The sequence below is a fragment of the Canis lupus genome, chromosome 18, assembly GCF_011100685.1.
Source record: "Canis lupus familiaris isolate Mischka breed German Shepherd chromosome 18, alternate assembly UU_Cfam_GSD_1.0, whole genome shotgun sequence".
Classification (NCBI taxonomy): domain Eukaryota; kingdom Metazoa; phylum Chordata; class Mammalia; order Carnivora; family Canidae; genus Canis; species Canis lupus.
The window spans coordinates 36,867,170-36,882,073 of NC_049239.1; the positions used below are offsets into that span (position 1 = coordinate 36,867,170).

Below are 14,904 nucleotides of genomic sequence, written 5' to 3' on the forward strand. Positions count from 1 at the left end.
CCCATTTTTAAGAAATAAGTTTGATCTCAAGATAATTTGTATTACCTTTCAAATTTTTTTCTTTGCGGTTGTTTCATTTTGATTTCTTGAAGCAATCAGCCTGTGAGAAAATATTAAAGCCCATGTAAAATAATAAAAATGAGGCATGTTAGGCTAATGTTACCAGACCCCCCACTCTCTGTTCCTTGAAATATAGTCTTTGTTTTCCATGCCTCTGAGGGATGCTCTGTTGTCTGACCTATTAAATCAATTCTGAAGACCCATTTATTTTCCTCTTTACTATCAATCTCTCCTTGGTAAAGTAAGTGCTATTCATTATAAAGTTCCTTGAGGTGTCATGGTATGTTTAGTTGGAACTAATCTACTGGTTTAAATTCTCTAAAATTGAAACTACTCATTTCTTTATTTATGCTTGAGCCAAGTTTTATAATTAGAATAAATGTGCTGTTTTCTGTTACATATAAAACTGCCTGTACTCACATTTTTTAAAGAAAAAAAAAAACCTTCATAATAACCAGGGAAACATAATTAAAATAGCAACAAGGTACTATTTTTCACTTATTAAACTGATGATGTTTGGGCAAGAATGTGAGGAAAACAGGCCATATTATTTACTGTTGGTGTACAAACTAGAATAACCTTTCTAGAAAGCATTTAGATGTTATAAAGCTTAATATGATGTCTCATGATATTTTAAAATGATCATGTTATTTTATCAGCAACTGTACTTGAGGAGTTTGTTCTAAAGAATTTTTCATGGATTTACATGAAAATGTATTTATATGATTGCTCATTGCTTTTTTGCTTATAATAAAGAAAATCTGAGAAATAATCTACATGTTTACCTATTGGAAAGTGGTAAAATAAAATATCACTAAGATCAAATAGTGTATGTCCTTTCAAATGATGGCAAAGGTTCATGGAATATTCTTGTTAAAAAAAACTAATGCAGCTACCAAAGTATATGCATTTTGTGATTTCATTTTTGTAAATCAGAGGATGCATATTTATAAATATAAAAAATGTTGCACATATAATCATCAAATATAAATAATAGTTATTACTGCATAGTAGAATTATGATTAATTATATATACTTTCTGAATTTATGCAATGAAACTATGATAGCTATAATAAAATCATAAACTCTCCTGTCTGACTCCATATTTTATCTTTTTTTTTTTTTTCAGAAATATAAACCCTATAACAATGGGACATCCAATCAAAAGTGGAATTATGTGGAAAATATCAAAGCTTTTGTGGCCTTTCACAGCACTGTACTGGATAAGGAGATCACAGCAGCAAATTATGCTGGTATTTGTACATCCTCTGTGATTAAAGGGGAAAACATTGATCAACCAGTAAGTGATTCTTTTCTACTAAGGATAAAAGAAAAGTAGGGGGAAATGGAGTAATTTAATAAAGCTAGATCTTTTTTTTTTCCCCTAGAAAACCTTATATTCACATAAATTAAATACTGATTTGTGAGTGAAATCACTTAGACTCTGTGATTCTGATTAGGAAACAATGAAGGAATATCGGTATTACCCTCTGCTTATATTGTTTCAATGGCTCCCTATCATCAGCACCACCTTTGGTCCATCATCAGTTCACCAGAACACTCAGGAGTGAGGATAATCATGTACACCACACCCCCACAGGTTAATCTGCCACCCTAGATGTCACTCCACTCCAGAAAGCATATAAGATTCAAATGATTGTAAGTGACTTTAATTATATTATACCAAGCATAGGTCTAAAACTGAATACCTACACTCTGATTTTTGCAGAAAATAATTTTTCAAATGGGGTCCTGTAATTTTTATTAGTAAGGAACTGCTGCATACTTCACAAATACCTGAGCTATTTGTGCGGTCTGTATGTCAAGCTACCTTGCTTTTGCTGATTACTATTGACCTATAGAAATCTCATAATGTACGTTACAAGATTCTCTAAGATCCTCTTTACTCTGCTCCTCAGACATCTCTAAATGGCTGCCTCTTCTCCTTCACCCCAAATACCCCGATTTTACTAAATAATTTGCATTTATCCAAATTTACCATACTATTTTGCATATATTTGGTTTTGACTATGCTATCCTCCTCCCAACTCTTTTCTCTTTTGTCTGTGAACTCATACCACCTAGCAAATATGCTGTCAAAGACTACTAAGGTCAGCTTAAAAGGAATCAAGTCAGTTTAAAAAGTATCCCAGTTCAAAGAAAAACAATTTAAGCATCAATAAGACTACTGAATGTGGTGAATTGACATACATCAAATATATTTAAATCTATATGTTCATACTGACTTTTAACCAGAACAATAATTCATTGATCACAATGAAATGAACCAATTAGTTACTTTGGCAAGTAGGAAATAAAGAATCAAGCATTTATTTTTTTCCTTCCTTTATGAAATGTCCCTTAGGATAACAAAATAGTAGATGAGAAGTTTCACTTCATAGGAATACCCCAGATAATAAATGAGGTATGAAAAAGTTGGAATATCACTATGTTGTGAACTTTGAAGAATTGATTGACCTAGGCAATGTTTATCAGTAGCTACTCACACTACAAACAGGGACACAACAGATATTATATTCTTCTCGATGGAAGTACATAGTATTGCTTATGAAGTGTTCCTTCCTCCAAAAATGTAACTGGAATCTAATCAAGTCTTTCATTCTAACTAATAATTTACTGAAAACATAAGAGGTAGAGGAACATGGTAAAAGGCACAGAGACCATGCAGTCGCCAAAATCCTAACTGACAAAAAATATATAGCAAATAAATTACAATAAAACAATTAATTTTAAGTGTGACATTATAGTTATGTTAAAAGAATTTTTATCTTTTAGAGATACATACTGAAATATTTAGGAATTAAATGATATGATGCCTGGGATTTGCTTCAAAGTAATCTAGGGTAGGAATAGAAGTGGGTGAGGATGCAGATAAAATGAAATTAGTAATTGTTGATAATTGTTGAAACTGAGTGAAGGATAGAAGGGGGCTTATCATACTTTGGTATATGATCAAAATTTTCCAGTGATTATACAACTTGTGTTTTTATTGAAAGACACAAGAAAGGAAGAACTGTACAGCTGGTGGAAAAGGCGAGGAGAGTAACTACAGTGACAGATGGTAGATTCTAGGCTGAGTTTTAGAGAGTGATGGCATGAAAGGTGTGAGGGACAGTGGAACAGAGATCTTAGTGGACATCTTGATGTTATGCTTAAGAAAAGGTCAACAGTCTAAGTACCAGAATTTTCTACTTGAACATTTTTTTAGAAATATTTTAAAAACTATTTTACATACTTTTCCTTAACCCAAATAGGCAGAAAACATCATTTAAACAAGTCAAGACCATCAGTATGCTGATTATAGGGCCACACAGCAGCTAGTTGGCACACTGATTTTACTCTGAATTCATCCTAAAATCATATATGCAACTCACTTTCTTCAAAATCATTCTTGAAGGCCATTTGCTGTCTGTCATTTTTCTTACTAATGAGAGTGCGGCTTAGAAGATACATCCGCATGACTCCAGCACAGTGTGAACTGGCTCTTTTTGCAAAATGAGCTCTATAAGCAGAGACTCAAATGGCCTTCTAAGGTCGTTTTTTTAAACTTGAACACAGTTGCCACTTTCAATGGCTTCATCAGTAGCTTCTGGTCTTTAGTACCCATTGCAGAACTCTTATTTCATCCTGTAAACTCCTCAATTTCCAGGTTGACACCAGTCCAATTATTAGTTAGTTTTATTTAGTGGCCATCTTAGGACTTTTTGAATGTTTTTCCAACAGGCCTTTAAAACTTGGTTGCATTTTAGTAAATCTAGACAAAATTTAGATTATTTTTGTTAATTTTTGTTAACTTCCAGATAGTAATTGTAGAAGCTGAGTATGGATTCATGGGGATTCACTATACTGTGCTATTTCTGTATGATTGAAATATTTTATAATAAAAAAGGAAAGAAAGGAGTCCTAGAGTTTAGGGCTCAATGATTATAAAACTGGTACCTTTCTTTTAATCATACAATCAAGATGCTCTTTTGTTAAACAAGATACAACTTCTCAGTTTCCAGCAATTATTTGTTCTAAAAGATTATGATTTTCCTTTCTCAATAGTTAAATGGTAGCCTATCTGATAGAAGTTAATATGATTGATCTGAAGAGTACAATAATATATCAATTCTGGAATTCACAGACTAAAAACCTCTCCTGGGTTTAGGAGAAATCTATTCAGTGTTAAAAGGCGCTAGATAGTTTTTAAACTTTTTGGAGATACAGACTTCTTTGAGAGTTTCATGAAAATTATAGATACTCTTTTCCCCAAAAATGTGCATGTGTAGAGAAACATCTTTCATATAAATTATAGAAAGTTTACAGACTCCCCTTGAAATCCATTTTGGATGTAGGGTAAGAACTCCCTTTCTAGACCTCATCCTTATGGATAGCTTAGAAAAAGAAAACTAATAAGAAGTTACTATTATATGCTAGATAACTACTGTATGTTACATACTGATCAATATTAGTGATTTTCACATATGATATCTCATTTAAATAATAACTATGATAAAGACACTGAATAATTTATTCATAATCACATTAGGCTACTATACAATAGTGATGGTCATTATTGATCATGTAATAGACCATATATCTATAAGGACCAAAAGATCAAGTCATTCATTTCAATAAATCAAGGAAATTTTATGGAGAAAAGAATTAGTCAAATAAATTGTCTGGTATTTTGTACAAAATACCATAGCTGGCTTACTGAATTTTTAAACTCTGTATTCTACAGACATAGCTAACCTGAGAGCTCCCCAAATATATTGCCTTTTTCTTTCCATCAGCAGTTTCAAAACAGTATCAAATGTGATGAATGAATAAAAAATCTAGTTTACATTGTATACATGCACCATTGTCAAAGTAGAACAATTCAGGGATCATCAAACCTGTAGCACCACAGTCATGGGGATTGATGTTTTAATGAATGAGAAATACATTTTCTGGATACTTTTCAATGGGCTTCGTTAGTATAATAAGGAAAATTATTGGCACGTGATTTATCATGAAGCACATGCTGCTATAGAAATGACTTTGTACAGGGATCCCTGGGTGGCGCAGCGGTTTAGCGCCTGTCTTTGGCCCAGGGCGTGATCCTGGAGACCCAGGATCGAATCCCACATCCGGCTCCTGGTGCATGGAGCCTGCTTCTCCCTCTGCCTGTGTCTTTGCCTCTCTCTCTCTTTCTCTGTGACTATCATAAATAAATGAAAATTAAAAAAAAAAAAAAAAGAAATGACTTTGTACATAATGTTTATTCAATTCCACCTAAGCAGGAATATTTTATTTATTTATTTATTTATTTATTTATTTATTTATTTATTTATTTATTTTTTTATTTATTAGCAGGAATATTTTAATTTTCTGCTGTTCAATGATGTGTAGAAAACTGGAAATTGTAGAAAAATCCATAGTGGAATTTAAGAATTACATCTTCAAAAGTATCATCTAAGTGTTGGCTTTGAATTGAGGTAGCTCTACATATTTAAAGGAGTAGTTGAAGAAATACAACAAAGGCAAAAAAAACCAAAAACTTGGAATCAGAAGTCAGTTTTATATTTCACTCCTTCCATGTACCTCTTGAGTATCCTTAGATGAAAACTTTCCTTTCTGAGCTTTTGTTTTCTCATCTGGAAATTGACTTATTATTATTAATTCTGGCTGCACCTAACTTTTAGTTTTGTAAGACCAAAACAAATTAAAGAGTCTATATAAAAGCACTTTAAAATTTTATTATAGAAATTTTCATACATATTCAAAAATAGAATAGTGTAATGAATCCTTACTTTTTATCTAAATTAGACTATTATCCAGGTTTTTGCAATCTTTACAAACCCGAGACCTGATACCATTTCACCTTTAACTTAAGCATACGCCTCTAAAAAATTTGAACATTTTCTTTCATAATCATTATACCATTATCACAGCTAACAAAAGTAACAATAATCCTTTAGCTATCAATCAAGTACCCTGTTCTTAATCAAATTTCCTAAGTTCTCCTAAAAAATTCTTCTTATGGTTGGTTGATATGAACCAGGATTCAAGCAAGATTCCTATATGACATTTGGTCGTAGGCTCTAGAATTGTCCTATAGAATGTCTCTTATTTGGATTTGTCTGTTTACTTCCTATGGCATTTTTAAATTTGTTTCTCTAGCCCCCATAATTCCTGCAAAAGGAATTTAACATTAGAATTGTAATTAGATTGATGTTTAACATTTTTTGACAATAATCTTCATGGGTTTATGGTATATTTCATATTGATCACTTATGCAGGGATATAATATCTGTGTTTTCCATTTTTAGTGAAAATGGGTATCAGTGGGCATGATTAGAACCCAACCTCACACTTAACAAATCTCCCAATAAATTTTCATCTAGTGTCACTCTTTGATGATCTTTGTCTAAATCAATTACTTCATTAGGAGTCTCCAAAGGGTTGTTTTGTCTAATTCTGTCATTTTCCCCAACATTTATTAGCTGAGCTTTTTATATAAGGAAAAACTTCAATGACATTTATCCTCTTCAACTAGGTATTTGACTACCAAAAATATGGTTTGTAAGGGATGCTAGGATAAACGTTAATTCTTTCTATCCATCTCATTTATCTATTGTGGTATAATAAACCACCTGAAAACTTAGCGACTTAAACCAAGAGTCACTTTTTTTTTTTTGCTCTGTGGGCCAAAAATTTGAGGTTGGCTTAATGGGGCCACTCTGCTGGTCTTGCCCAGGGTCACTCACGTGACCCTAATGTGTAGTCGTCTGGTGGTATATCAGTAGTTTGGAGGTTCTATGGGGACTGAATGGTTAAAGATGGTCTCCTTCACACGTCGGGATATCAGCAGGCTGTTAGCTGGGGACAGAGAACATTCCTTGGTTCTCCTCAAGGCTCCTTAAGTAGGCTAGCTTAAGTTTGTTCACATTGTGAACAATTACAGGGTTCCAAATACAACCAAAAAAACAACCTCCAATATGCAAGCACTTCTTACACATCTGCTTGCATCACATTTACTAATGCTACATTGTCCAAAGCAAGTCACATGGTCTTGCTTAGATTCAAGGAAGGGACAAAAGGAGAAAGATTTCTTGATTGGAGGAGCCGTAAAGTCACATTTCAGAAGGACATGCAAACAAGGATGAGCAGTCTTATTGTGCCCATCTCTGCAAATAATCTGGCACGCTTTCTAATGACTAGTTTTCAGAGTTATAAATTGGTGCCAGTTTACTTATAAGTATTTTTAGCATCATTATGAGCTTATGAGATTTTATATTTTTAAACATGTCTAAAGTGTTTTGGTTATCATTCTTTTTGTTGTTCTCAAATTGTCCCATTTTGGATCAGTGGAGGCTCCTTCATGTTGCTGATTCTTGTGTCTTTTTAAAATGATTCCTTTACTCTTGGATGGCTTCTTTTCTTTCCAGACACCACCCCACAACCTTGCTTACCTTGTATATTTCTTGCCCCAAATTTGGAACTGGCCATTCCTCCAAGAAACCCTGATTCTTGACATAAATTATATATAAATTGACATAAATTGTTGAATTGTTACTGCCTTTCGCCTTTTCCAGTCAACAGAATTTGGAAGTATGTTTTTTAAAGTGTAATTATTAGGGAGCAAAAGAATGCATTCATGTTGAGATTTCAAATTTAACATTCTACAAAAATGCTATCATATTTTAGATATGCCTACATAAAACCATCTTTGTTCCTTTTTTTTTTTAGGGATACTATTATCTCTCCCCCACTGGGAAGAAAAAAACAATGCTCTGCTTAGCATGTGGACAATCCATGAGAGCAGAGAAGGGGCTGAAACAGTTGCTTCCAGGGCTGCCATTCCTCTGTGCCTCAGGCTCCAAGATCCAGAAACCATTCTCACGAGGGCCTTTCAAGGTCATCAGTGTGGCAGAGGTGTGTAATGATCTGAGCTCTGCTAATACGTGTGTGGCATCACTTTGGAAACTTTGATGCATTCATTATCTGCCTTGCACTCAAGTTCATCTCCACTCATCCAATTCATCTTCCTCTGATGCACCTTTACCATTCCACCTGCATTGATTTCCTCTTCCCCATTGTAATTTAAAATACATTGTCTATTAATAGTTCGATACACTCTTTGAAGTTAATTGGGCACTTCTGCGGCTTTAATCATCTACTGACACCTTCCACTGCTCTCTGTGTTGCTTTTAGATGAGGAAGCAACTGCAAATCTTTACTTAGTGGAGCAGCTTTTTTGCCTGTATTCACAAACTTCTTTATACTAGTATGGAACATTTCAGGGGGAACTTGACATGTTGTTAATGGCTCTTCAGGTTGGGTGCCTGAATGCATGCATCCATGTCTAATACTATTTATAGCTTATGGGGAAAAAGAATCTCTGCCACTTTCCTGTGATCTTAATTTAAAATGGCACCATTTAAAAAGTCCTCTCCTTCAAGTTTAGAGTAGGATGTGCTAAGGGGAGCTTACAAACCTGTATAAAAAGGAGTGATTCCTAAGAGGGATCTTTCAACTTGGTGCGCTCTCCAGGGCTTGCTCTCTCCACTTGCAGGTCTCTCTCCTCATTCCCCTAAACTGGATAAACAGTGCAGTGTGGGAGGGGTCTGGAGGGGACAGGAACAGTTGCAAGAAACATGGAGTGCAAATAGTAACTCTGAAGATGAAAAGTAGTCAGCCCTCTGAGGAAATCTGAAGGCAGTTGGCTTTGCTTTGGTGATGGTGGGGTTATGAGGTGGTGGTGAGCTAATTGGAAGAATCTCCAGTGTTACAACATCTCGGACAGAGTTTTTCACTCAAAGCAGCATCCTGAGTAGGGAATGGAAAGGGAAAAATGAAGTTTAGGGCTCACCACCCTCATTACCACCATGTAGATTAGGCCTGCACTTATTTCCCTCCTCGCTCATCAATATCTGCCACCACAGGATGGCATCATCCTCAAGTTAAAGATTAAGAGATTATCTGTAGTGCCAGCGTCCCATTACTTCAAGGCCAGACTTTCTCTGGCCCTGGCATCCTTCTCCCCCCCACTCTTGTCACAGAAAAGGCAAAGTAGAAAACAGAACGAGGCCAGGAACACAAGCCAGAGGCCTAAAGTCACGGAGAGACCTGTGACAGGGCTGGGAAGAGAACTGAGTTCTGACCCAACATTCTTCCCACGGTGGTATCCAATACCTACAGCATGCAAAGTGAGCATTTCAAAATTTAGATACCACACACATGTACAAGAGAAAAAGCTTGAGTAGACCTCTCAAGGTTTTTTTTTTTTTTTTTTTAATCAGGCTGATTTATCTTCTTGTGAGGCTGAGAAAACACTCAGTTATTATGAAGAACGTCTATTATCTTTACGGATGAAGACCTGCACGCGAGTTGTATCTCATAGTGGTACAGCAGCTTTGCACCAGAAGGCAGTGAAAATAATTGCATACAAAAATGGAGATGGATATCGAAATGGGAAGTTAATTGTGGCTGGAACATTCCCCACAGTAAGTGGCTATCACTTAAACGTTTCTTGCATCCTCCGAGGTAATGATAATAGTGATTCTTCTGACAAGAAAAAAGCGATGAGATTGAATGATAAATGTCCCAGGCCAGTTTCACCAATTTAGGCTGATGAGATCAAGATCTCTGTTTTCTTAAAGATATTCTTTTTTATTGTATTTCTTTGGATACAGACTTAGAAAAATGAAAAATCAGAATATGGTTTTTAGATTGGCTCCAGAGCAAAGGTACAAAAAAACCAGGGGGCAAACAAAGTTACCAGATTTCTCCACTTGTGTTATAGAGAGAATGCCTTTTTTCCCCCTTTCTTCCCATTCTAGCTTCAAGTTGTGTGTCATCTAAATATCCTAAGAGATGCCACCTCACTTATCATTTGGAACACCTGAGCACTTATTTATTGACAGGTTGTTTTATTTCATTCTCAAATTGGAGAAGCAAGAGTTATGTTAGGAAGGAACAAGTGGTTTCTATCATAGAGGCTGCTCCTTGTAGTCACAGAAAGGAAGGAGAGTTCAAGAGGCCCAAACCCAGCTTTGTCCTTCCCTTGTTTGGTGATTATCTTGTCTATACATTCTGGCCAATACCTTTAAAAGCATATTTTATAAGCAACATTAAATTTGACATGGAGTTACCCTGGGGACTTCCTTGCAAAAACACACACATACACACCTATTTGTTCACTCCCCTTTTCAGTTGAATACAAATAGCCTAAGATATTGTTCAGTGAACTAAGCAAATCACAAAAGTTAGCAGGACCAAGATTCACTCTGAGCTCCACAGCTGGCTTCTGTAGTCTTGGACAACAAAGTTAACTTTCAGTCTGTCTGCAAAATGGAAGTAATAATACGTGTTAGTTTGGGTTTGAAAGTCAACTACTCATGTAGTTCATCAAGAGGAAGTGTTCCAATTTTATACCTTCTAAAGCAACAAAATTGAAAGTGGATCTCTAAATTGAACACGTCTTAAGAAATAAATACTCTGATGTTAAAATGTATTAACATACATCAGCTGCTGTGTTAAATTTTTGGAGCTAATTTTCACAGTTGGAGTGGACTAATTTTGTGAGATTATGTAGGACAATCCGATACCAAAAATTGTCTCTAATCAAAGATCAAGTCAGTAGTTATTTAGCTTTCTATTTTCCCAAATTAAAGGATTTTCTCAAATTTCTAAAATAATAAGCGCTTCACGATTGCTCCCAGCCCTAGCACTATTTCATCTCATCAGTTCTTTACAATTTGTGTTATTTAGCTTCTTACAGAATGCACAGAGCAACTTGGTCTCACCAGAGCAGCCTCCAAAGTATATACCAAAGATGGAACCACAGTCCTTTCCTTACGTGATTTGGTTTTATGGGCTCTAGATGAATCTTTTATCCAGAGAAACACTGAGAAACAAAAGAAAGAGACAGCCCCTGTTCAAGCAAAGGAGACAACTATTAAAAGTATGAAAGGTTGGTGATGACATTCTATGGGATTTAACTGATTCTACTTATTTTTCATCTTAAAAAAGTTAAATGTGATCCTGTGATTCAGTCACTCCTTCTAGAATTACAAAATCACAGGAAGCTGCTCCTGTGTGAGATTTTTGTATTATTTTTACCTTGCAGAATGATAAGAAAAAGTTTAAAAAAATAATGTAAATTTGGTTTCAGCACCCAAAAATAAATTGCCTCAAATGTATAAAATATGTTTAACAACTTAGCTACTTTATGTAACACGAGCAGCTTTTGTTTTTAAATTTAAAGCCAAAACCAACTGGAGACCAGTGAAGAAGGCGGGACTGGATCAATGCAAATCTCTTTCTATTATTTGAAGAGAAGGTGTCCTCTCTATAACTCCTGCCGGCCAGCTGTCCTTACCTGCCCCTGCCCATCTCCACTGTTCCTCTAAACTCCCAGAAGCACCAGGGAAAGCACTTGTATTGCAACTCCTAGCACACTGTATTATAATTATCTGTTTACATTTTTGTGTGTTTCATTAAACTATGTACAACTTGAGGGCAGGAACTGTGTCTCCAGCAACAGTTGGCTAAATAAAAATGAATCTTACAATAATAGTTCAGCAGAGTGATCTCAGCTCTCCACTGTTGTACTGAGAGTCGTGATTTAAAGATTAAGAACTTGGGTTTTGGAGCCAAAATACCAGGGTTCAGATCCTACCTCTATTCCTTACTACTATTCCTTCTTAGGCAAATTATTTAACCTCTTGTACCTCAGTTTCCTCATTTTACAAATTGCACACTGATAATCAGGTAAATGTATACTCATTTGGTCCTCATAGGTACGAATATGTGTTCATAAAAATATATATGAATAGGCGTTTATGTATAAATGCATATGTCACTTAGAATAGTGCCTGGCTGTTGTTTACTAAACATTCAATGAATATTAGCTGATGTTATTGGATATAATTGAGGAGGAAAAACTTGCTCTTCTTCCTGTGTGTCTCTTCTTTACTCTCACACTCTTATCACATTCACAACACTTCTGACACCTGATGTGTGTTTTTTCCCCCATACCAAGCAATTCTGCAACACCTGCTGGGTGTCCTACAATTTAACCCAACTCTGCCACTAACTCTCTGGTTTTAGCATCAGATCCCACAGGTTAAGAGCTTAGTTCTACAAGACTGCTCCTCACTGCATCCCCCACTTCAGATGTCCAGACCTGTGTTTCTGACAAACTGGCTTAAATGGGAAATTCCCTTGACTCCCTCCTTCAGTTTGATCAGTTTGCTAGAGTAACTCACAGAACTCAAGGAAACGGTCCACTTTACTGTCTCCTGGTTTATTTTAAAAGGATATGATGGATGATAGAGATGAACACACAGGTGGAAGAGATGACTAGGGCAAGGGATGTGGGAAGGGGCACCGAACTTCCATGCTCTCTAAGCCCACCACTCTCCTACCATCTCCATGTGTTCACCAACCTAGAGGGTCTCCAGATGCTGTACTTTTTGGGATTTTTATGGAGACCTCATCATGTAAGCATGATTGTTCACTAATTCCATTTCCAGCCTCTCTCCCTTCTCTGGAGAATGAGGGTAGGGTAGAAAATTCCAAGGTTCTAATCATGGCTTGGTCTTTCTAGTGACCAGACTTCATCCAAGAGTCTGTGAAAAGTCATCTCATTAGAAAACAAGATACTACTATCATCCAGGAAATTCCAAAGGATTTAGGGGCTCTGTGCCGGGAACCAGAGTCAAAAACAAAACATTAGAACAAAAGATGCTCCTAGTGCTCTTATCGCTTAGAAAATTACAAGAGTTTTAGAAATTCTCTGCCAGGAATGTGGGGCAGAGACCAATATATGCTTTTCTATTATTTCACAATGATATTATTTGTCCTGTTTTTTAAAAATAATTATGTGAATATTTAATGCCTAGCTAATCATTAAAGCATATAGTTTGGCCTTTACTTGTCATATTGAATATCTAATCTCCAGTTTCTGGAAGATTACAATTCAAAGGCCCTGCTTTCAAATTGCTATTTAAAACTTGACTGGAAGTAATGTTATTCACGCTGGAGCACTAAAAGGGTATCAGTATTCCTTCCCCTCTATATTCGAGAGGTTATCCTTGAATCAGGCTTGTCCATTAGCAGACGTGCCCTTTTTATTGAATTGTGACTTGTGCAATGCCATCAGTTTGCATTGAGGAACTTAAAAAAAAAAAAAAAAAAAAAAAAAACAGGCACCAGTCAGAAACTAAGTATCTAGGGAGATAGTGGTTAAGGGCAAAAGCTCTGGAGGTGTATGACCCAGGTTCTAATCCTGACTCTGCAGCTACCTAGCTATTTGATTAGACCTCAGTTACATTGTAAAAGAGAAATGGACCTAACTCAGAGTATCATTTTGAGACTTACCTGAGATAATGTGTGCAGAGGTCTTAGTGAAATGCCCAGCATGTTGTAAGTTCTCAATATTGTTCATTTCTATTATAGGATACTGTTTGCTACCTTACAGAGAACCCTCTTATGAAGACCCTGAAATAAATTTCTCTCAGATCTCAGAAAAGGTGTATCTTCTGAGGAATTTATCTTCTATGTGGGCCATGTGAATCTTGAAATTGTGTTTTGCTCTTTGCTTAGGCCACTAGAATGCTCAGAACCCAAACTGTGCTTTAACTCTAACAAATGAGAAGTATGGCTTTCATGTCCATTTAATAACAAAAATATTATCTGGCATTTTTAATGCTTGTCCAATTAAGTAGACCAAACACCATTTATTCTAAGCACTTTCTTTTTTTTTTCTTTTAATCTACCCAACAGCCGAATGAGATAGATACTACTCTTCACTTAAAAGATGAGGACCCTGAAGCAATTTATCTCAGGCTTTAATCTATTGCTGTACTTCTTTCCCCCTTTCCTTGATTTTCTTATCTTTTTATTTCATTCCTTTTCAGAGTAGATATTTTAGTGAGCCACCTCAGCTTTTTTTTTTAATAAGTATAAGAAAGGAATTTAAAAGTATATTTATAGATTAGTTTAAATTACTTGGTTGAATATGAAGCTTTAGATCATATTTATATATTTGCATCTGATTTAGGCATTACCTGTTTAAATGAAGTCATTAATGAGAAAGGAAAAATTTTGAATGAACAAATAAATTCAGGAGGCAAATTTATTCATTAGTCATTGTGCAATGGTTAATGAACCATTTGTTTCCTAGAAAACCCAAGAATGAAAATGAAAACCAAATCAGTTCCAAAGTCTGTGATATCTGACAGTTTGGATGGTATAGACAAGTCTTTGCTCACTTTCATCCTCAGAAATCCCATTGCCATCTGGGTATCTTGCGGTGAACCATTTTTATCTCCGAAGGGTAAGTTTTTTGTTTTTGCTTGTTTCCAAGCAAGTGTATAATGGAGAGAGAAATAAATTTTATTTCACCATAGGAAAAGAATTAAATGTATATAATGTCAACATAATAACATCACATTTATGCAAAGAACAGGAGGTCCATCAATTAACATGTGCACAAGAATAGCTGTACTCTGATATTTGCACAGTTGCCTGTTTTTTCTTACTGGAATGGAGTATTCTGCATGGAAAAATGTCTAATTTAGTTGATAAAGAGATCCTTGGTCTATAAGACTGAGAATAATGGTATACATTAGAAAATAACAAATGAGTTTAATTCACACTGAAGACGACCTGTCTGCACATTTTCATTTTTAAGAATTGCACCCTTTAGGCAGTAGGTGGATGTTTAAAAAATGAATGGTTCCAAGCCAGGCTTTCATCACCTCCAAATAGTTTGTGGAAGTGGAAAATGAAATATGGCTATTGCATATGGTAAATCTATATAATAAAACAGCACTGTTCTTCTCCGCC

General features: G+C 35.4%; 1 protein-coding gene across 23 annotated transcripts in view; it reads left to right on the top strand.

Moving 5' to 3' along the window:
• Positions 1-14,904, top strand: part of DCDC1 (doublecortin domain containing 1) — a 482,774-nt gene that overhangs the window by 409,465 nt on the left and 58,405 nt on the right. For all 23 annotated transcript variants that reach the window (XM_038563136.1, XM_038563134.1, XM_038563146.1 and 20 more), the window contains 5 exons: positions 1,190-1,360; positions 7,798-7,983; positions 9,351-9,554; positions 10,822-11,023; positions 14,240-14,392. In XM_038563136.1, the coding sequence (XP_038419064.1) occupies positions 1,190-1,360; positions 7,798-7,983; positions 9,351-9,554; positions 10,822-11,023; positions 14,240-14,392 (916 nt within the window). The remainder of the gene's footprint in view (positions 1-1,189; positions 1,361-7,797; positions 7,984-9,350; positions 9,555-10,821; positions 11,024-14,239; positions 14,393-14,904) is intronic.